General features: G+C 38.1%; 2 protein-coding genes across 5 annotated transcripts in view; one reads left to right on the top strand and one right to left on the bottom strand.

Annotated features, from left to right (window-relative positions):
* Window positions 1-12,196: 12,196 nt before the first annotated feature.
* On the bottom strand, window positions 12,197-14,947 carry GPR15 (G protein-coupled receptor 15). The gene has a single exon (XM_014541037.1). It carries the CDS (start codon window positions 14,816-14,818, stop codon window positions 13,733-13,735), a length of 1,086 nt encoding a protein of 361 aa, XP_014396523.1. The 5' UTR covers window positions 14,819-14,947; the 3' UTR covers window positions 12,197-13,732.
* Window positions 14,948-21,402: 6,455 nt separating this feature from the next.
* Window positions 21,403-23,084, top strand: part of CLDND1 (claudin domain containing 1) — a 10,708-nt gene continuing 9,026 nt past the window's right edge. Inside the window, exon 1 of one of the 4 annotated variants that reach the window (XM_014541038.1) lies at window positions 21,403-21,421. Coding sequence is in view for 1 of the 4 variants with exons in the window: in XM_005867972.2 (XP_005868034.1) it covers window positions 23,079-23,084 (6 nt within the window). In the remaining 3 variants the exon portion in view is untranslated. Of the gene's footprint in view, window positions 21,422-22,997 lie in introns of those variants that run through there. The other 3 variants (XM_014541039.1, XM_005867973.2, XM_005867972.2) reach the window with 3 other exon arrangements.

The raw sequence follows: 23,084 nt of genomic DNA, 5'->3' as shown, positions 1-23,084 counted from the left end.
GGGGAGTGAGCTATTATTATGTGGTAATAATTTATTGCAATAGATCCTGACAATGCTTTTATAGTATATATTAATAGCATTTTGAGAGGCCTGCAGGGGCTAAAGCAGGAAGAAAGCAAAGGCTAATTCCTTTAGCCAACAGAGAATTTATTGACAGAGACATTCACTACCATATTTTACAATTTCCAAGAACTGGAAAGGGTTGATTAGCCACATCTGCTGTGAATGCAGGAGTGAATATTAGAAGACTTTGCCATATATTTGTTACTCTAGATTAGATGCTGCAGAGAATTTGGCTTATTCTTTGGAGTAGAAATTCAATTAAGAGTATAGCTCTAACTACAAGGTTTTAATGAAGAAATATACCGGATAAAGCAGGGCACAGTATAATATTCTCAGATTGAAATAGCTCTATGTTACAACTGCCTGAGTTTGGCCCCCGTGGACTTCTGAAACAATACTGCGAGTTTACAAGAGGGCTGTAGAGTGACTTCCCTCCAGTTCTGAATGTAGGAGTTTGCTCATGGGTTAAGTATATTTACACTGAGTGTATCCAAAGAATAACCAGCCTCTCGTATTTAATTACAAACAATAACAAATATCAAACTTTTAGAACCTTTGGGGGGGGGGTGTGTGCAACCTTTTAATCTCTGGAAGAAGTGCATATTCAGGGACTAAGGAATCATTTTAGATTTGTATACTTAAACCTATACCACACCAAAAACTGCATTGCTTTGAGAGTGGTAAAATAATTTTCCTTGGCTGGTTTCTCCTCAGTGAGGATCCATTTTCAATAGATTGGGGCTGTTAAGAGAATTACTTCAGGAAATACTTCAAAATGCCTTGTATCGGGCTTCAAGCGTATTTATTCCCTCTCTCTCCCTGTGGGGTTGCTTTAGGCTGGCAGCCCTCTCTAGAGACAGTTTAGGGGGCTGGCAACTGTTCCATCTCCTCTTCCTTTTGGAAATAAATACAAGCTTTGTTGTTACCAACCCCAGGCTATTACACTGTCCCATGTGATGGTTAAAAAAGTGATCTATTTTTATTGTTTATTTTGGTTTGTTTGTTTGTTTGTTAATCCTAACCCAAAGATATTTTCCATTGATTTTTAGAATGAGTGGAAGGGAGGGAGAGAGACAAATATCACTGAGAGAGAGACACATTGATTGGTTGCCTCGGGCATGCTTTCTGACCAGGACCAGCAATTGAGCCTGCAACCTAGGTACATGTTCCTGACTGGAATCAAACCCGGGACCCTTCAGTCTGCAGGCCGATGCTCCATCCACTGAGCCTAACCCACCTGGGCTGAAAGTAATCTAATGAGTCTCTTTTGCACACAGACAGCACAGCTTTTGTCATAACAAGTAGCATTTCACAAGAAAGGTGGTGGAAGTTTAACCTTCTAATACCAACACAATCTGTAGGGTGAGCTTGGGCATTAGATGTACTTTTTCTTCTTGCTATAGGTTCATTATAAGAAATCTGTGACTAGAAAAATTTTGAGGGACAAAGAAAGTGAGACTATAATTCTTACTTAGTACATATATGCTCTTTAAAAAAAAAAGTTTTCTGTGAGGGCCACTGTCACAGGTGCTACTATCCTTTAATGTGGGACTGGGTGTGAGGGGAATGAAATAAAAAACAATCCATTTCTTGCATGCAACATACACTTGATTTTCTAGATAAATATTTTTAGTGACCACCGGAAGATACAGAAGATACCATTTCTGATTCAGTGGTCGGCAAACTCATTAGTCAACAGAGCCAAATATCAACAGTACAACGATTGAAATTTCTTTTGAGAGCCAAATTTTTTTAACTTAAACTATATAGGTAGGTACACTGTTATTAACTTAATTAGGGTACTCCTAAGGCTTAGGAAGAGCCACACTCAAGGGGCCAAAAGCCGCATGTGGCTCGCGAGCTGCAATTTGCCGACCACGGTCACAATTAAGAGGTCATGTTATAAGAAAACATGTTACAAGAAAACATTTTGTATTTAGAAAATAAATTGTATTTTCAATAAAATGGACTTTCCCCTCCCTCAAGCAACATCTTCTTTCTGTTAGTCATGAATAGGCAAAGAGTTTGAATATTGAGAAATTTTCATTGGAAAAAAATAAGAAATATAGTTTGAATTTGAGAAATTATTGGGAAAGAGAGAGAGAGAGAAAATGAGAGAGAACTAAATCAAGGATGCTAACAAGCTATTAAAGAATCTTGGTATTAGAGGAAAAAAATATATGGTGAAGTAAAAAAAAAAAAAGCATAAGTTTTGGAATTATATAGGCCAGGGTTTAATTGGCATCAGAGTTTCATTTTTAGTTCAGTTCATTAAGAATTATGTGAAATCTCATTTCTTTGAATCCTATTGTTTTCATCTAGAAAATGAAGTTGTTTCTCAACTATCATTCATCAAGCTTTTCATATGTACCAAATACTGTGGCACAAATTTCTTAAACTCCCACTTCAATTAAATAGAGCTGCCACTGTCTAGGGCAGTGATGGCGAACCTATGACACGCGTGTCAGAGGTGACACGCGAACTCATTTTTTTGGTTGATTTTTCTTTGTTAAATGGCATTTAAATATATAAAATAAATATCAAAAATATAAGTCTTTGTTTTACTATGATTGCAAATATCAAAAAATTTCTATATGTGACACGGCACCAGAATTAAGTTAGGGTTTTTCAAAATGCTGACATGCCGAGCTCAAAAGGTTCGCCATCACTGGTCTAGGGTATAACTGTCCCCACTTCACAGAGAGAAATAGATTCAGGAGAGTTAAGGAACTTTTTCACTCCCCATAGACAATAATGGCATATTCAGGTCTGTGTTTTTTAGCCACATTGCTGTACTATCCAGGCAGTGGTAGAGCTACATCATAATGAAAATTATAAACCAATGATTTAAACATTTTATATATAGTGTTTAAGTTAGCTGTGTTCTTCTCAGGCAGTGCTAGAAAGAGACTATTAACTGGTGTAGTGTTTTCCATAGTCTTTATGTAGTTTATCTCCCAATCAATTATTTGACCCATAATACTATTTGGACTTCCTCTCAAAAGTGTAGAATATATAGGCTTGGAGTTTGTTGCTGGGGTCCAGCCCCAGCGGTCAAGGGGTTCCCAAAGGTGTGGACGGCGTCTGCGAAGAATGAAAGACACGGAGACAGCGTTCAGATGAACAGCATCGTCAGGTTCTTCTTTATTGCCCTGTTACCACTGTATTTAAACTATTTGATTCTATAAGCATGCCTCTATACTTACATCATGATATGTTTGGGGTCCTCCTTTGACCTTTTACAGTTTCTTGTTTTATGTTTACAGTTTCTTACCTGACCTTTGCTAACAATCTTATTTCTATTTATTTGCAGCGGTATTTCTTTAACTGTTTGATAGTTGTCCTTTTAGCCTTACTGGTGGTCTTCTTTGGGACTGCCCTGCGTCCTGCGTCGGCGGGTTTTTAGGGGTATAGGCTTTGGTACTTTCTCTGGTGGGTAGACCCCTGGGGATGTGGGCCTAGCAAGTCCTAAATTTATTGCTAACAGTCTTAGTCTAAGTTCCTCATAAGTGGTACACTGTATTTCTGTAACACTAGGGGGTTTTACTGATTTATTCCCTTCCCTAGTCCCGTTAATCCCTAACTCTAGGGAAACATTCCCAGCTGGGGAAACAACCTTTCCCGGGGAGGTGGCCCTGGTAAGAACACATAGCGCTAAGAAGGGGAGCAAACATATTAAAAACCGTATGCCATATACCCCAGGTCCCTTGGAACATATGCTGTGCAGATGTTTCTTCCCTGCAGCGACTGTGTCAAGCAGCAAGGATGGAACGGCTTCTGGCAGTTTCTGAAAAGACATAATAGACTGGTAATAACTGGAAAGAGTTTTGATTATCACATTTATAATTGAGAATCACTATTTTTTAAAATGCAAATCATATTGGATTTACATTAAGAAAAGTCTGCCATTTAAATAGGAAATTAATGTCACAGAGATAAAGAGCTGAATAGGAATCGAGTAAAAGTTACTGCTTCACTTATTTCTCTAATCCTAATACAGCTAGAATTACCTAAAAAGTTAATGTATCTGTCTAGTTTTTCCAACCCTACTTATTGAAGACACTGTATATTTTTTACTCCTCTGTCATAGATTAATTGTCCATGTAAGCAAGGGTTTATTTCTGGGCTTTCTATTCTGTTCCATTGATTTATGTGTCTGTTTTTATGCCCAGTACCATGTTGTTTTGATTGCTATCGCTTTGTAATCTAGTTTGAAATCCAGGCATATGCTACATCCAATTTTGTCCTTTCTTAAGATTTCTGGGGCTATTCGGGATGTTTTGTGGTTCTGTGTAAGTTTTAGGATTACTTTTAGGATTCTGAGAAGAATGTCATCGGTATTTGGATAGGCATTGCATTAAACCTGTAGATTGCTTTGGGTAGTATGGACATTTTAACAATATTATTCCTTCCAATCCTTGAGCACTGCATATCCTTCCACTTATTTGCATCCTTTTCAATTTCCTTCTTTAGTGTCTTAGTTTTTAGAGTACAAGTCTTTCACCTCCTTGGTTAAATTTGTTCCTAGGTATTTTATTCTTTTCGATGCTAATGTAAACAAGATCGCTTTCTTAATTTCTACTTCTCATCATTCATTTTAGTGATAGAAACATAATGAATTATGTATGTTTATTTTTTTGTCCTGCTACTTTACCGAATTCATTTTTTACAACAGAATGGACTTAGAGGGTATTATGCTAAGTGAAATAAGTCAGACAGAGAAAGACAAATACATATAATTTCACTTATATGTAGAATCCCAAAAGAAAACAAACAAATAAAACAAAACAAAAACAGTCTCATGAAATAGAGATCAAACTGATGGTTGCCAGGGGGAGAGGTATGGGGATATGGGTGAAAAAGGCGAAGAGGAATATCCTATATAATAAAAGCCTAATATGCTAAGTGTCCTGTTGACGGGTCGGCCATTCAACCAATCAAAGCCCAATATGCTAATGATATGCTAAGGCCACTCAACCGCTTGCTATGTTGTGCACTGACCATCAGGGGGCAGACAGTCAACCAGTTGACCAGTTGCTATGACGTGCACTGACTACCAGGGGGCAGACGCTCTGACTGGTAGGTTAGCTTGCTGCTGGGGTCAGGCTGATCAGTACTGAGCGAGATGGGCCAGACATGCCCTGGAGCCCTCCCACAGTCTCTCCCAGCTGACAACCTCCTGTGTCCCTCCCCGGCCCTGATCGTGCACCCGTGTGGGTTCCCTTGACCTGGCCTGCATCCTCTTGCAATCCGGAACCCCTCAGGGGATGTCAGGGAGCTGGTTTCAGCCCGATCCCACAGACCAAGCTGAGGGACCCCACTGGTGCATGAATTCGTGCACTGGGCCCCTAGTAGTGTGATAACTTCACATGGCATGGTGACAGATGATTACTAGATTTACTATGGTGATCACATCATAAGATATATGTGTTGCATCACTATGTTGTACACCTGAAATTAAGATAATATTATATACCAAGTATACTTAAATTTTATAAAAAGTTAAAGGACAGTGACAAGATTACTGTTCCTAAATGAAGTGTAAATGGTATAGGGTTCTAGACCCCCATAGTTACAACATAGTAAAAGCAAAGGAAGATAAAATATAAGGCTTGAATATTTAACATTTGTAAATATTTTTCATATACATTTTCGCCAGTAGTGTGATATTTCTAGCACATTCAGTTTAGTTCAACAACCATGTGTGCCTGATTTGAAACAAGGATATAGACATACAGCAACGAAGACACAGTTCTCCCTCTCTCTGCCAGGGAGATCTCTCCCTAGTCCATCAGATGACTCCATATGCAGGGTCATTAGCTTCTGTGCTACAGGAGAGCATGGGGACACTGGGCTCTTGTTTGAATGCTGGAGTAGTCAACCCCTCATGACCATTTAAAAAATTTAAATATATAACAGTTCTGAAAATGTTACTCTTAAGGAGTCAGGTACCTGTACAGGTACTAGGAAGGCCAACTTCAAAAGAATCAGAAAGGGCTCAAGGCCTTACTCTGAGTGAGTTATACTCACTCAGAAATCAGAAATACAATGAACAATGAAGAACCAGAGCACCTATGATTCAGAATTGATGTTATACAACAAATTTACTTTAGCTCTTATTTTTATTTTGTGTACTTAATTTAAAAGTACAGCTTTTTTCTTACTACAAAATTAATGCATGTTCTTTTTGGAAAACATAGGTAGTAATAAAAATTTAAAATCATCTGTCACCTCAACCATAATTACATTTTATGATAAAATATTCTAAATCCCTCTAAAAAGCTTAATCAAATTATACTCAATAGTCCATGAGGTCTCCCCCAGACTCCACACCCCCTATCCTGGTCAATCTTAGTATTTAATATTTAAAACTTTACCAATTTAATAGGTAAAAAATATATTTTGTTCTTTTAATTTGTCCTCTTTGATTATTTATCATGGTAAATATTTTCTTGTTTATTGGCAGTATTTTTTAAAATATATTTTTATTGCTTTCAGAAAGGAAGGGAGAGGGAGAAAGAGAGAAATGTCAATGATGAGAGAGAACCACTGATCAGCTGCCTTCCCAACACTCCCCACTGGGGATCCAGCCTGCAACCTGGAAATGCGCCCCTGACTGGACTCAAACCTGGGACCTCTCTGTCCACAGGCCCACACTCTATCCACAGAGCCAAACTGGCCAGGGCAGCAGTATTTTTTGTTTGAGTTATAGAAGTGAAATTATTGCAATTCAAAATCATAAAGACTATCTGTTATGCAGTGCTGCATTGACTTTTTTTCAATTATTTACTGATTTTCTAACTTTAAACTATTTTTATTAATGCACACCAAGTTAGTACATGTGCATCTTTTTCATTAAAAATAGAGTAGCCATTTCCATCTACCCTCCATTCTTCTGAATCTTTTATTTTTTGCTTTAAACATAACACCACAGGCCAAGTTTCATTTCTCATTTACCACTTCTCCACCTGAGTTGTCAGTTTTGCTTTTGGTCTAAACTCAGGGTAAGCGAGAGGGCATCTCATTAAATCATGGTCTTTGGGCCAGGTTCCAGCAGAGTTATCTACTTTACATATCTTCTTTAGTTTGTCGTTTAAAAATAAATTCAAACCTAGTACTATACAAGATGTGTTCTTGTGTTTAACATACTCTTTTACACCTAACAATTTTTAAGGGCAACAAAAATATTTCCATTTGGAGATACCAATATGAACATTTCTTTAGGGAAATGTGACAATATTTAGGAAATAACCATGTCAAAATGGCAGTTATATGAAGTGACTTATATATGGACTAAGTATTGGCTTTTCCCTAAACATTGGAAGAGATCAAAGAAAGTGATTTGACTTGTAATTTTCTTTTTATCTGTCAAGCTCTTCTTGGGTGTCAGTATTTCATTGTTTGATTCAAACAATAAGTAGCTATGGTGACTGTAAACTGGATGAAGAAACAAGTTCTACATCTATCTCTTAAAATCCTGCAAAGTCTAATAGTGCCATATATATATAGGGTGGGGTAAAAGTAGGTTTACAGTTGTGAGTATGGGAAACATAGTTAACTCTTGTATTATTATTTATTAACTAGAGGCCTGGTGCACTAAATTCATGCACTGGGGGGATGTCTCTCAGCCCAGCCTGCACCCTCTCCAATCTGGGACCCCTTAGGGGATGTCCAACTGCTGGTTGGGCCTAAACCGGCAGTCGGACATCCCTCTCATAATCTATGACTGCTGGCTCCCAACCACTTGCTTGCCTGCCTGCCTGATTGCCTCTAACCACTCCCCTGCCAGCCTGATCGACACCTAATGCCCTCTCCTGTAGGCCCAATTGCTTCCAACTGCCCTCCCCTACTGGCCCGATTGCCCCCAAGTACCCTCCCCTGCCGGCCCGATCGCCCCTAACTGCCCTCCTCTGCAAGCCTGGTCGCCCTAACTACCCTCCCCTGCAGGCTTGGTCACCCCCAACTGCCCTCCCCTATAGGCCTGGTCACCCCTAACTGCCCTCCCCTGCTGGCCTGATCACCCACAACTGCCCTCCCCTGCCGGCCATCTTGTATCTGTGGGTGCCACTATCTTTGAAGATGTGGCAGTCAGTTAGCATATTCCCTCCTTATTGGCTGTGGGCACCACCATCTTTGAGGGTGGGGCAGTCAATTAGTATATTTCCTCCTTATTGGCTGTGGGTGCCGCTTTGAGGGTGGGGCAGTCAATTAGCATATTCCCTCTTTATTGGCTGTGGGTGCTGCCATCTTTGAGGGCGAGGCAGCAATTAGCATATTCCCTCCTTATTGGCTGTGGGTGCCGCCATCTTTGCGACAGCATGAGAGTCAATTAGCATATTCTCTCTTTATTAAATAGGATTATTGTACTATTTTCCATACAAACAACTGTCAACCTACTTCTGCCCCACCTATACAGTAGATAATTGTGGAACAGGCTCTTGTTCAACCTTTTAATAGGGAATTTTAATTCATTTGTGTTTTTATTATAATTATTGATAGATATATTTATATTTATCTGTGCTATTTTATTTTGTATTTTCTATTTACTATGTTTTTCTTTGCTTTATTTTCTCCTTTCTTGTATTCTGTCAAGTACTTTAGTCTGAATACTAGCAACAAGATTCATCAGGTGCTTATCAGCTTTATTTGTACACTGTGTTTTTGTATTTCATGAGTATCTTAGAAATTTGGTATCTATATTATACAAAGTGTCCCCTCGGGAGTTCGACTGGGAGTTCAATCATTCGCTATGATGTACGCTGACCACCAGGGGGATGAAGGATGGCCCTGGCCAGCAGCCAGCAGCTGATTTTCCCTGATTGCCAGCCAGGCCTAGGGACCCTACCCATGCACAGATTTTGTGCACCAGGCCTCTAGTTTACTTATATACTTCAACCAAGAATTTTTAGTTTAATAATGTCTGCCAACTAATAGAATACTTCCCACCACTTTTATTTACTCCCCCCCAAAACACCTTTAGATAAATAAATGGGCATTTTATGTGAATTGATATTTCACTATGATTTAACTTGTCAAAAAAACTTTCACTTTGCCCTAGCTAGTTGTTCAGTGGTTAGAGCATCAGCTGGTGACTGAAGGGTCATGGGTTCGATTCTGGTGCAGGGCAGTACCTTGGTTGCAGGCTTATCCCCAGCCAATTCAGCCAATCGATATGTCTCTCTCGCATAGATGTTTCTCTCTCCTGTCTCTCCCCATCCCTTCCACTCTCTGGAAATCAATGGAGAAAATATCCTCGGGTAAGGATTAATTAAAAACCTTCACTTTTTTTTGGGGGGGGGAGCGGTCAGAACCAGTTATCTGTCTTCTATTTTGTCCATTAATTAAGTTTGTTCCTGTTGTCAAAACTCTCCCTCCCACCCCTAAAAAAATGATGTGACACATGCTCATGCATTTATGTTAAAATGAGTACATCCTGTATTTGTATTTTTGTTTTTAACATTGCCAAGGTGCTATGGGAAATTAAAGTAACAAAATTTAGGACAAATAAAATTGTTTAAAAGCAAAAAACAAACAAACCTTCACTTTAAAAAATATATATATTTTTTTATTTTTGAGAGGATGGGAGAGGGAGAGAGAGAGAGATAGAAACATCAATGATGAGAGAGGCTCATCGATTGGCTACCTTTTACACGCTCCCCACTTGGGATGAGCCTGTGCCCTGACCAAGAATTGAATCCTGACCTCCTGGTTCATGGGTTGATGCTTAACCACTGAACCACACTGGCTGGCAAACCTTTATTAATTTGACACATTGGATATTTTAAATAAGTTTTGTTTTGCAAAGCTGTAGGTTAATCTTAGGATACAATTCCCATTTATTGAATACAGTTAGGAAATACAGCTCTATTAAAGAATTGGCAAAGAAAGCAAGAGACAAGAGTAATTCATTCAAAGGTGGATTTTTACATCCACAGTATGAAATCAGGTAACTAGTACTGTTTTTTTCCCTGTACACATATATGTAACATCTAGCCATACTTGTTTACTCATAGAATTGACAAAAATAAAGGAGGTAGATGCCAAGAAAAGAACTTAAAATAAGAACAGGCATTTGCAAGAGACAATCCAATCCACACCAACCTCCGTGGAAGGCAAAATCCAATAAGCATTTACAAATATTCTGGTAGAATTGTCCTGCTTTTTTTCCAGATGGTGCTTCTCTCTCTCATGGTGCTAGAGGCATCACCTTCCTGGTGGGCTATACCAGTGGCATGTTTAAAATAAGTTTGTAATTCTTTTAATATTGCTTGACTTTTGTGAATGAGTTCTGCAAGTAAAATGAGGCTTACTTCTCTGTGACACACAGTTGACGAGTCATTTCTCACCTCTGAGATTGCTAAGAGAAGAAATAGAGAATGATTTGAGGAGTCAAAATGAATCATAAAGGAAGATTTCTTTCACTCAGCTTACCATCATACTGTGCATTTCTTCATCTGTTTAAAAATTATGTTGTGACCCTGGAGTAGTAGTCTACTCTCAGTCACGCACATAGCTTCCCTTTAAGACTGTATTCTCACTCAGAGGTGATTTTGACTTGTTAGAGGGGACAAATTAAGGTAGTCCCGGGAATACCAGGTAGGTTTTAATGTTTAAATATGACTGAAATGGAGTAACTGTGTGTTTGTGACTATGTGCACCTTGAGTATATCTATTTTTAAATTAATTCTAAGTTATCGATGACATTTTACTCAGGCTTTATAATGGAGAGCTTTTCTGTGTTAAGTTGAAGAAAAGTTTCTTGAGAAATGGTTGGAGATTACTGTCATATATATGTCAGTGACTTTTGCCAAAAGCTTTGGACTGCTTAAATAAACAACAGGTAATGTTAATCTGCAAAGATTTCCTTATAGATTTACTCTTACTAAATAGTAGTCTGTTTTACTAACTTTGACTGTAACCAGCAAGGCATGATTCTGTTAAGGATTAATTTTCTAGAACTTGTGGCAATGTGTGTTGATTTGTTGCATGATGACTTTAAATTACCACAAAGTAGCCCTCAAAGTAGTTTAACTGAGATAACAAAAATCTTGAAAAGTTATTAATATATGTCTATATTTCTGAATATATATATACATAGAATTTGATCATATTAAAAATGTGGAAATATTATGGTTTAAAACTATACAAAATGAGATCTAACCAAATAATTTATAATAAAACCTTTAATGCTATTGTAATATAAATTATATTTTATACCAGAGGAATCCACATACTACATAGTAACTTACCAACTTAAACAAGTCTTGAACTTTTTTCTATGACAGTTATGCCATCTATAAAATTATGTATTTTTCCTTCTATTTCTTTGGTACATTATGAATATAAAATACACTAAGAATAAAATTAGCATGTCTATTTAAAGTATTAGAAAGTACAACAATATGTATTTTTCGATGTTATTTTAAATATTCTCATCAAAAACTAAAGGATGAAACAGAAGTTTGATTCTTAGTATTTGTTAAGTGAGAGTGATTATCATTTGATATATTTTAGTTTGGAAATTTTTAAGCAACATTCAATAATTAATAATAGAAACCCAATAGCTTTATATAATAATTTGTTACTCGGTATTTGAAAAAACCATTATATTAGTCTTATAATATTCTTGAGAATTCTATACATATATAGTACCAACTAAATTTAAGTATGAAAGATTAAAATTATTTGCTCAATGTTCCAACATTAAAGATGAAGTTAAACCTAATAATCTATGTTTTCTCATTTCCTAACAAATACCTTAGCTAAGTGATTGGGCTATTTTTTATAGGGAGCATTTCTTAAAGACAATGATTTTCATGATTAGTAATAGTGCTTTTATTGATTTGTTCTAAAAATGTGAATGTCTCTACCTTCCATATTTTGTTTTCATCTAACCTTTGGAGATCTATTTAATTGTTTTGAATTCAGTTTTGAAGTATTCCAAGAAACTTTATTTCTTATGATTTACACTGTCATTTTTCTATATCTATGATTAATTACTAAAATACTAAGAATATTACTATTAATTAATATTAATGTGTTGATAAAATTAATACAACATAGAATACGTATATAAGGACATTATATTTTTATTTAATAAAAGCTTAAGAGAAATAAACAAATTAACCAATTGACAAAATAAAAAATTATATTTTCAACTTTTAAGTGGATTATAAGATGCCCAATATTTGACATTTTTTTAATGTGAAAGATACATACATAGAATGAACTTGAATTACTTCATCTCTGAAAAAATTATAAGCTTTCTCTGATTTTCAAACTTAATAGTTAGAAGTAAAACATTAACTCATTTGAGTCAACAGTGAGTTTAAAAATATAACATCTTTCTTTTAAATTAAAAAATGTTTCCAATAGTATGTTTGCTGCGTTTGTGTTTACTGATAATTACATTGCTAGTTTTTCACTCCAAAGTCTTTAAAAAGAATATTAGGTACAAATAATCTAAGTAAATACTTATTGGGTGAAGGAATTCAGGATAGTCTCTGGGTTTGGAAAAATCTATATAAAATACCAACATCATCATTGTTATGATTTTTTTTTTACTTCAGAGTATCCTGCCTTCCTATATTACTGGATCAAATCTTGAAATTATATACTTCAGCAAATGATACTATGAGGAATGTGTAGCACTAACATTTTAATTAAATTACAAAAGCATAGTCTGCACAAGGCTGTAGCTAAGCATTTGATGACCCCTAATTATATTATTAGTAACATTTTTATTTGATACCTAGATAACTGGATAAATTAAAAACATATAATTAAAGCAAGGTCATATCCCAATTTATAAAGACAATAAAACAAAAGAGCATAGCAAAATCCCATTGAAAAGTAGTTACTACACCATTACAATGAGATACTATTTTACCAATATATCTTATAAAGAAAATAAAGGTCAAACCTTGCCATATGCTTTCTTGTTAAAATACTCTAGAAGACCAGATAATAATGTAAGTCTCAAGTCATAAACATAATACAAAATGATTCACCCCCATGAGCTTTTTGCCAGTCTAAAGTTATTTTGAATGGCACAGGATGAAAGCCAACATTGGAAGATGGTAAAGAATCACCATACAAGGTTTTAAATAACAAGACCAGAACCTCACTTCATTACTCAGGAACAATTACTGTCAGAGCACAGATATATTATATTTTCTGCTACCTACATTGACACCACATGTCTCACCAGGTGAAAGTGAGCAGAATCCTTTAACTGTAGTCCACTTTGGAGCCCAGTATGAAGGGTGGTGTGGGCCAAGGTACCATTGTTCTTGAAAGAGGAAAAAGCCTAAATGTGCATTAAGAATCTTGAAGAAAGAAACTAGTCCAAGCAGGAGCCTTTATCTCAGAGTTCAAGGACATAAAGGAGTTGTATTTTGCCCGGTGAACTGGATTGGCAAGGGTCAAATAAGGCCAGTCTGCTGGAAAAAAAAAAAAAAAACAACAACAAAAAAACCCCACCCGACCAGCATATGGCCTAATTATACCCACAAACACAAAGACTTTTCAATTGTCTTTTTCATAAAAATTAACTCTTCCTTGCATTTATGAAGCAATATGAATACTTTTAGCAATACTCTTCTTTTTTTTTGTCGACCCAAATGAGCTGTCCAGTCCACCAAGAGAGCTTGAAAAGTCAGAGTTCCTTTTAGAGTGACACAGACCTCTTTCTCCTCCTGGCAAAATCCCCTGCATGAATGAAGTTGGAGAGAGCCTTAGTGAGGTGACTATCTGATGTCTCGGTGCTGCTCCCAAAGTCATAGTTCTTGAGGCCAGGGCACAAGCAGTGCACAAAGGCCCTGCGAATGTAGCTGTCAAAGATATAGTAAATAAAAGGGTTGACACAGCTGTTGGCAAATGCTAAGGGCCCACTCACCTCCATGCCCAGCTGGGGAATAGACGAGGAAAAGTAGTGTTCTTGCTGCAACCTAGAGACAATGGCCAGGAGCTTGAAAGTATTAAAGGGCAGCCAGGAGAATACAAAGGCTGCCACGACAATAAATATGATCCTGATGGATTTCCTCAGCTTCTTGTTATGCTTTCCCGTCTTCTGGTAATGGGCACACAACTTCCTTGTGATACAGCAGTAGCAGGTCACAATGCTCACCAAAGGCGCAAAAAAGGTAACAATTAAGGACACCAGGGCCCAAGTCAGTTTAATTGAAGTGGCCCTCTTCTCTGCACAGTATGGCTTATCATTAATCAGGATGAGCTCCCTGGACAGAAGAGAAGGCAACCCCAGGAGGCAAGAGACAAACCACACACTGGCACAGACTCCATATGCACAGTCTCTCCTTCGGAATTTCCTGGATACGGCTGGACACACAATGGCCAGGTAGCGGTCGATGCTCATGCAGGTGAGCAGGAAAACGCTGCAGTGCATGTTAACAGAGATCATGTAGGAGCTGCCTTTGCACAGGAAAGAACCGGTTCTCCACAGTCCTAACGAGGCTTCTTTATCCACCCAGAGAGGCAGCGTGATGAGGGAAATGAAGTCCGAGGCGGCCAGGTTCAGGATAAAGATGTCGATCAGTCTTCGGCTGCCCCGTTTGAAATGCAACACGCTCATGAGGAGGAGGTTCCCCAGCGCTCCGAGCAGGAACACGGTTGCGTAAAAGATGGGAAGGAAAACAGATGTGTAAGGAGCATGGAAGTGGGTCTCCTTCAGATCTTCCGGATTTGGGCTTGTACCATATAAATAATCCCAATAAACAGAGGTTGCTTCTGGGTCCATCACTAAAGATCAGGTGGCAAAATCTGGTAAGTTTCCTTACCTAGGAAGTTTTTTGTATGAATTTTAGAAATCTCAAGGCAGCTTCTTTTATACAGTGCCACCTCCTCCCCCACCTCACCCCTCCCTTAGAAGATCTTCGTACAAGCATAAACACAGAGATTTAAAAAAGCAGTTTCTACCACTCTTCAGAAAGCGCCCACCAGGAACATCACCCTGATTGGTGTTGGGTGGTTGTGGTTTTTTCAGTTTACACTTGCCCAGGAAACTAGGCTGCTTTTTTACTTCTTGCTTCAAGGTTTTGAACTTGTTTCTTTAAATCCAGAAATTAGAAAATGAATTAACATTTTTTCCTTCCCTACGTTAAAGACCTATTTTGCTTTTCTAACGCTGAGAATCCTTTTGATCTAGCCCTCTGTTTCACATATAAGATACTGTTTTACTTTTAGAATTTTAAGGTGATGATGGTGAAGGTACTGTTTTTATTTACATCATTGGTGAAATGTGAAGAAAATAGTCTTCCGTTGCATGAAGAGTGAATTGAAACTCTAAATCATGCCAGTCTGCATCTATGGCAAACATAATGGTTCCAGTTAGGTTATGAGATTTTTCCCAATTACTTGACTCTTTTAGTTCATATATAATCAATCCTGTCTCGTTCAATAAGTTGTGTGTTGTTGTGTTGTTGTTTTTTTAATCTTCAAAGGCTGAGGCCATATCTTGTGCTTTTATTATTTGCAAAAAAATTTCCACTATGATTAGCACAACACCTTGCACATAGTAGGTGCTCTGGGAATGTTAGCTTATTTGAGTTGATTAGAAAAGCTCTTATTTTTGTGACTCAGTGTTTTTAGCAATGGTGAATTCATTGAGTTTAACTCCAGGCATTCTTATAACTTACAAATACAGGTTTAAAAATCACAAATTGATATTTTCAACTTCTCTGCTATTATAATTCAACCAATAACATTCCCTTTGTTAAGATTAAAATTCTTGTTTGAAAGATTTTCTCCTACTAACCCTCAAACACCTACCCTTCATCAGACTCTAGGTCCCCTCTCTTCTTTACACCTCACCTTTGTAGCAGTGATTGTTTAGTTTTTGAGCTATGACTTTTCCTTAAGTACCTCCACACATCAGTGAACTTCACTTTGGAAATTATTGACCTGGCAACAGAGAGACCTATATTAAGTGACATTATAATGGAGTTGCCAGTATAGGCACTATAAAAGGAAGATTTTTGGTTCATTCAAAACACTTGAGAAGTAGGCTGACATAGGAAAGATCCCATCATATTTTCTTATCGATTCTCTTTTATATTAGAAAGACCATAGCAAAATATAACAAATTCTGAAACTGACTCCATTTATTTCAAATTTTTACTAGCCAAAGTGACTCAAGCTTCTCTCATACTCTTCTCTCCTTTCCTCTTTCCCTCCATCTCATTTCATCTACAAAATTACAGTTTCAGATTGATATTACGAATGCATATAGATGAAAATACAATTATTAAACATTTGAAGTTATTTCTACTGAATTTTTATTTCTTTCAGACTTAATATGTTGAAAAGAATGATCCTGCCTGCTGTATTCCCTCCTTCTCTCTTTTCCTTGAATGTCACCTCAGTCTTACGCGTCAGTCTACATCAGGGGAAGATGAGGGCTCCCCTGATCTGGGGCAGCCCCGGGAAGTCACCTAGAAGTTGTTTTTTGGTCTGGGTCTGCCTTCTTCTGTGTCCCTGGCTGTCCTGTGTTGTTCATGAAAGGTGGGGAGGGGGAAGGGGGCACACCCGTTACTAAGTACAGGCTGCAAATGAAAAGAACTAATGCTTTGACATTTCTGGGATGAAAGTCTTTCCCATGTGTAAGCCTTAAATATTTAATAGAATGCTTTATTTTGTCAAATAGTTTGAAGCAGGACAGTATTAAATTGAAAAGGATTGATGGAGTAAACACAGACTATTCAACCACTATATCTATGTGTATGTGTCTTAAATTAATATGTATATTTGTACTTTAATTGTATTGTTAGAATTTATATTATGCAAACAGATGTTCTTTTGGCATTTTAGAAGATAAGATTGATTTGGGGCCTAAAATACTTTTTAAAATTTTTTTAGATATGTCTCAAAAAATCCACATAAAAATTATAAAATGGAAAAGAGTTGATGCTCATACTCTAGAGCAGTGGTTCTCAACATTAGAATCACCTGGGAATCTTTTTTAAAATCCTCATTTCTGGGCCTCATCCTCCGGAAATTCTGTTTCTTAGTTACTAATGTTGTGGCCCCACCCCATAACAAAGAAACAGAATTTCCGGAGGATGAGGCCCAGAAATGAGGATTTTAAAAAAGATTCCCAGGTGATTCTAATGTGCAGCCAAGGTTGAGAACCACTGCTCTAGAGAAAAATATCTGGCTGCACAATTATTCTGAAGGCCTTAAATTTTCTTTCAGCATTCAAAATTGTTGGCCTGCTGATGTAAACTATGTCAAACAAATCTGAATTTCTCAGTAAATTTTAAGCCAGCTGTAGACAAAATGATTTACTTCATGATACATGGTCACTTGGAATATAGTAATTAGTGGTTGAATGCTGCGATGTGAGAATATCTAAAATGGATCAACAGTATCTTGGGACCCAAGTTAAAAAACAAATTGTTTTCAGCCACAAAAGGGAACAAATAGAATTGTTCTGAGCTTTTAATAACTCAAAGAATACTAAGCTATTATAAGACAGAACCCATAATAGAAGCTGACTAGACAAAGTAAGGACGGATATTGCTCTAAATCAGCTCGGGTGTAATGGTCATTTTCAGGCTTCAAATGCAATTGACATAAATATGAGTTAATTTGTGGGAAAACGATATAGGGTTGAGCCTTGGACTGACCTGCTGGCAAAGTCACAAACAAGTCCCAGCTTAGAGTGCTCAGTCCTCTTAGCATAATTAGGCTTGACCTTAGAACACTCCCCAGATCTTACCCGGGAAGCTAATGGGCTGAGGGAAGTGCAGGGAGTGTAAACATGGTCAAAACAGGTGAAACTCACTAGAACTGTAACTATGGTAACCACTGCCTTGTTTACCTCTGTCTATAAAAGGTCGGTTTGGCCTGAGCAGGGGTGGAAGTACTTCCTCTTGAGTTGGACTTACTCGCCTGGTCCCCCAATATTTCCAAATTATCTCTTGTCTTTTCTCTTTCATTTGTGTGCGGCTCCTCTTCCAGACCCGAACCCTGAACCACGCAGGACGTGGAGGGAAGCATTTACAACATAATTAACAATAAAATAAGCAGTACACATAGACCAAAACTCAAAACAACATCACACATGCAGCCTATAAAAAAGCAGTCTGAACAGGATGATTTAAAAAAAAAAAAAGAGTAAGATGTAAATATTAGTAACTGAATTACAGCATATATGCCATCTCAAGAATGGGTTTCCCCTCCAAGCTGCTCAACTTTCCTCTCCCATCCCGGCAGATAATTGCTTCCACCTTTATGTTCTCTGAGACCTTATACAACACTGTTTATGATTCATTCCACATGATTTGTTCCTTTGGTGTCTGACCTCCTGAGCTGTTCATGAGCAAGTTGAAGGGAGAGACCATCCATTATCTCTCCACTGGCCTCTAGTAACTACCCAATTAAAGTCTTTTATGGACTGTGGAAGCCATTGTTTTGAACCTGTGGGTGCCAGACCACATTACCCACATGAGAGTCGCTTGGGTGCCTACTGCACTGTAGCTTTCTGAACCCAGTCCCACATCTATTGAATCAAAATCATTAGGAGTGGAGTCTAGGACTTTATATTTAACAAACATCAAAGGTGATTCTTATACACACTAAAGTTTAGAATCACTATTCTCATTCGCTTATCTTAACCAACTTCATATGTTATGCTTTGTTATTACTTTGGCTAACTTTTTAAAAAGTTTAAAAATCACCTCTAAATTTGAATTTTTTAGAAGTCTTCTACCTTGAACTTCACAAAATTTTAGAAATTTAGACTTCGGAGCTCTTCCTATTCTGTGTCCCAGTTCCTGAGATATGTTCAGAATTGGGTCAGATGTTGAAGATGAGGAGAGAGTAAGGTTTGCTCCACAGAGAGTCTATTATCATGTGTCATGTGGCCATAGCTGTGACTTGCATCCTCTGCTTCACAGGTGGGCTGAGGTTTTCTGTGAATACAGCCACCTCAACTGGCATTGTGATATATTTCTTCTGCTTCTTCTCTGTCAACCACTCTGGTCCCCATATTAAATAGGGACTCATCAGAATATATAGCATATAGCATAGCAGAAAGAAATCTCTGCTCATATATGCTGTCCTGATGAGCCCTATAATAAATGGCAAATGTCATGAAGCAAATTGTTTTTCATTAATTTTATCAGATGATGATATATTTTATTAGAAAAACCCCACTCTTGTCCATTTCTTATTTGAGTATTATACAGTGTATAACAATTTAAGTAGTCCAGTTTAAGAGATCTGTTTATACTCTAAGAGTTAATGATTTATTTTTATTTTGACAGTTACTTGGAGAGTTTTCTGTAATACACTAGTAATGTAATATATCCTACCAAATTAAGTGTTACCAGGTTCCATCAACAGGGAATATAGAGCATTGAATTCATTTAATTTATTTTATTATAGTTGATATACAATATTATGTTAGCATCAGGTGTACAACATAGTGATTAGTTATTTATATACATTACAAAGTGATCACCCCTTATAAATCTAGTACCCATCTGACACCCTATATGGTTATTACAATATTATTTACTATACTAGAGGCCCAGTGCACAAAAATTGTGCACTGGTAGGGTCTCTAGCAGCTGCCAACTGCTGGCCAGGGCCTCCCTCCTTTCCCCCAGCAGGCCCCTGGTCGAACTCCCAGTCAAGTGGACAATTTTCATAGTACGCTTTTATTATATAGGATTCCCTGTGATGTACTTTATATCCCCATGACTAATTTTATAACTGTCAATTTGTACTTCTTTTTAAAAATTTTTTATGAGTTTATTTGATGACATGTTTATTGATTTGTTCCAATTATTTATGCATTCATTGGTTGATTCTTACATGTACCCTGACTGGGGATCAAACCCACAACCTTGGTATTTCAGGATGACATTCTAACCAACTGAGCTACCTGGCCAGGGCATTTAGTTGTAATTTTTTTTTTTTTAAATCATCACCTGAGGATATTTTTCCATTGATTTTCGGAGAGAGTGGAGGAGAGAGGGAAAGACAGAAAGAAACATTGATGTAAGAGAAAGACATTGATTGGTTTCCTACAACCAGAGCCCAAGCCAGGAAGGAGCCTGCAACCGAGGTACGTGCCCTTGACCAGAATTGAACCAGGGACCCTTTGGTCCATAGGCTGATGCTCTATCCACTGAGCCATACTGGCTAGGGCAGTTGTAATTTTGATGTGGTTGTGAGAGGAGGTGAGCACAGCATTTTCCTACTCTGCCATATTTTTCTTTCCTTTTTATTGAATTTATTGGGGTGACACTGTTTAACAAAATTACATAGGTTTCAAGTGCACAACTCCACAACACATCATCTGTACACTGTATTGTGTGTTCGCCTCCCCAATTCAAGTCTCCCTCCATTCTACTCTGCCATCTTGAGGAAAGCCATTTTAGATGAACTTTTCTATTTGCCTTGTTCTTGGTTAATATAGCTATTTTTCTATAGTGAATTGATCCAAGGAAAAATTTTATATAAGTTTTTTAGGGTGGTTGTTCATTGGAGCTGAGAGTTTGTATATATTCCTATTTTTCTTCTTTCTATACTACTAGGTTTTCCTGTCACAAGAAAAACAACAAAATTTTATGAGAAAAATATAATGTAGATATACTTTATTCAACATAATTTTTTAGTTCCTAAAATATGTGCAATTAAAAATTAATATTTAATTCGATTAGGGAATTTGGTATGAAAGGGAATTCTCATATTAAGAATTGTTTTGTAAGTACGTAATATAAGCAAATAATATCTGCATATCTATATTTTCATTGTTGGCTTATTTAAACTGTAATGTAACTGCAAAACCTGCTGAAACTAGAACCACCCTTAACAAATTAAGCCAGAGGCCTAGTTCAACTTTGCTTTTAATTGTAAATTGCATAATCTGTACATGGTTGCCTTAAATTATCTTTAACATTTTATAAAAATATTTCAGTCCAGCTACTGTTTTCTAAAACAACAGAGTAAGAAATGGAAGCAAACATTTAACTCTATCATTAAGGATTTATATTGCCTACCCACACAAATAAGTATAAGCAGAAAACACCCAAGATGCAGAGATAAATCAGAAATATGGTTGTGTGCTTGGAGTTACTGCATACGATGGGACAGTGCAAGTCCTCTGTGCTGACTGGGCAGGATGGTCATAGCCTCTAACAGGCAGACACTTCCAGGTCCATTCTAAATTGCGGAGTGAAATGTGCCTTGTGTGTTTTCTAAGCATTCTGCAGACTTGATGGATGAAAGCGACATCCTCCTTGGCAAGTCTCCCCAAAGACAACCACCCTGAATCATGAATGCTTATGTGTGCTTGAACAGAGCTACATAAGATGCCTGAAATCTGGTCCTGGTAAGTCTTTCCTAGTCATCTGACAGTTAGTCCAGAGGTTCATAAAACCTACTGAAATGAACAGACGCCTACCTCTATAAATGGCTTATTTTCTCCCTCTAGAGCAGCGGTTCTCAACCTGTGGGTCGCGACCCCTTTGGGGGTCGAACGACCCTTTCACAGGGGTCGCCTAAGACCATCGGAAAACACATATATAATTACATATTGTTTTTGTGATTAAGCACTATGCTTTAATTATGTTCAATTTGTAACAATGAAATTGGGGGTCACCACAACATGAGGAACTGTATTAAAGGGTTGCGGCATTAGGAAGGTTGAGAACCACTGCTCTAGAGGCATCAGGAGCTTTTAAAGGCTGTATATCAGTGGTTCTCAACCTTCTGGCCCTTTAAATACAGTTCCTCATATTGTGACCCAACCATAAAATATTTTCGTTGCTACTTCATAACTGTAATGTTGCTACTGTTATGAATCGTAATGTAAATATCTGATATGCAGAATGGTCTTAGGCGACCCCTGTGAAAGGGTCGTTCAACTGCCAAAGGGGTCGTGACCCACAGGTTGAGAACCGCTGCTGTATATAATGACCCTACTTAAACATTCTAGATGTTCAACACATATTTTCCAATAGTAATCTATAATAAGAAAAGCATTATATGCTTATTAGACGGGACAGCCAAACAACCTTTTTTACGAAGCCGTGGCAGCGGGGGATGAGGCAGAGGTGGTTAGGGGCGATGAGGCAGACAAGTGGTTAGGGGAGATCAGGCAGGCAAGCAAGCAGTTAGGAGCCAGCAGTCCCAGACTGCAAGAGGGATGTCTGCCAGTTTAGGGTTCAGCCTAAACCAGCAGTCAAACATCCCCCGAGGAGTCCGGGATTACAAGAGGGTGCAGGCCAGGCTGAGGGACTCCCCCCTCCCCCCGTGCACGAATTTCATGCACTGGGCCTCTAATAACTTAATAATTGTTTACTATGCCTCAGTCCCTGTGCTGGGCATTTTATTTATTTTTTTTTCTCATTCAGTACTCACAATGATCCCTTTGGATAGGGGCTATTGTCAACACCCATATTTTGGAGAACATCCATATTTTGAAGAAAATAAAACTGAAATTTAAAGAAGTAAACTGTAATGTCACAAAGTTAGTCAGCTCACTCCAACACTCAAGTTTGGTAAATCAGTTATTCACCCTGAGCTCAGTTCCCTTGTCTTTGAATTTGAGGTGGTACCTTCCTCTTTGAATTGTAAAACCTCCGTTATATAGGTCACAACCGATGACCAGCAGTGACCCGAGACAGTTCGCCTTAATCTGTGGACCCCAGACCTTTCCTTGTAAAATAAAAGAATCCACCAGTCCAGACCTCCCGTTTGCCTGCTGCTGTCCCTCGGGAGCTGAACTACATCCCCCACAAGGCGCCGCGCGCTGCGCCGGGAATGCCGTCCGCCTCCTCTCTCAGCTCTCTCTCCGTCCCTCCTACAACTCCCACAAGCCCCCTCGGCCCTGGGCCTGGGCCTGGGCCGGGGCCAGACCTGGGGTGGAGGCGGAGGCGCGGGAGTTGTGGAGGGGGCGGGCTCTGCAGGGAAGTGCGTCAGAGGAGGCGCGGGGAGAGTAGGGTGCTGTGGTCCGAGCTGAAGGGTGAAGCTGGCGGAGCAGGAGGATGGGC

This window comes from Myotis brandtii, unplaced genomic scaffold (genome assembly GCF_000412655.1).
Source record: "Myotis brandtii unplaced genomic scaffold, ASM41265v1 scaffold257, whole genome shotgun sequence".
Lineage (NCBI taxonomy): Eukaryota > Metazoa > Chordata > Mammalia > Chiroptera > Vespertilionidae > Myotis > Myotis brandtii.
The sequence above is the reverse complement of the archived record's forward strand: the minus strand, read 5'-3'. Positions and strand labels throughout refer to the sequence as shown.

Coding starts and splice junctions, on each gene's coding strand:
- GPR15 (XM_014541037.1), bottom strand. CDS start 14,818: ATGGACCCAGAAGCAACCTCTGTTTATTGGGATTATTTATATGGTACA.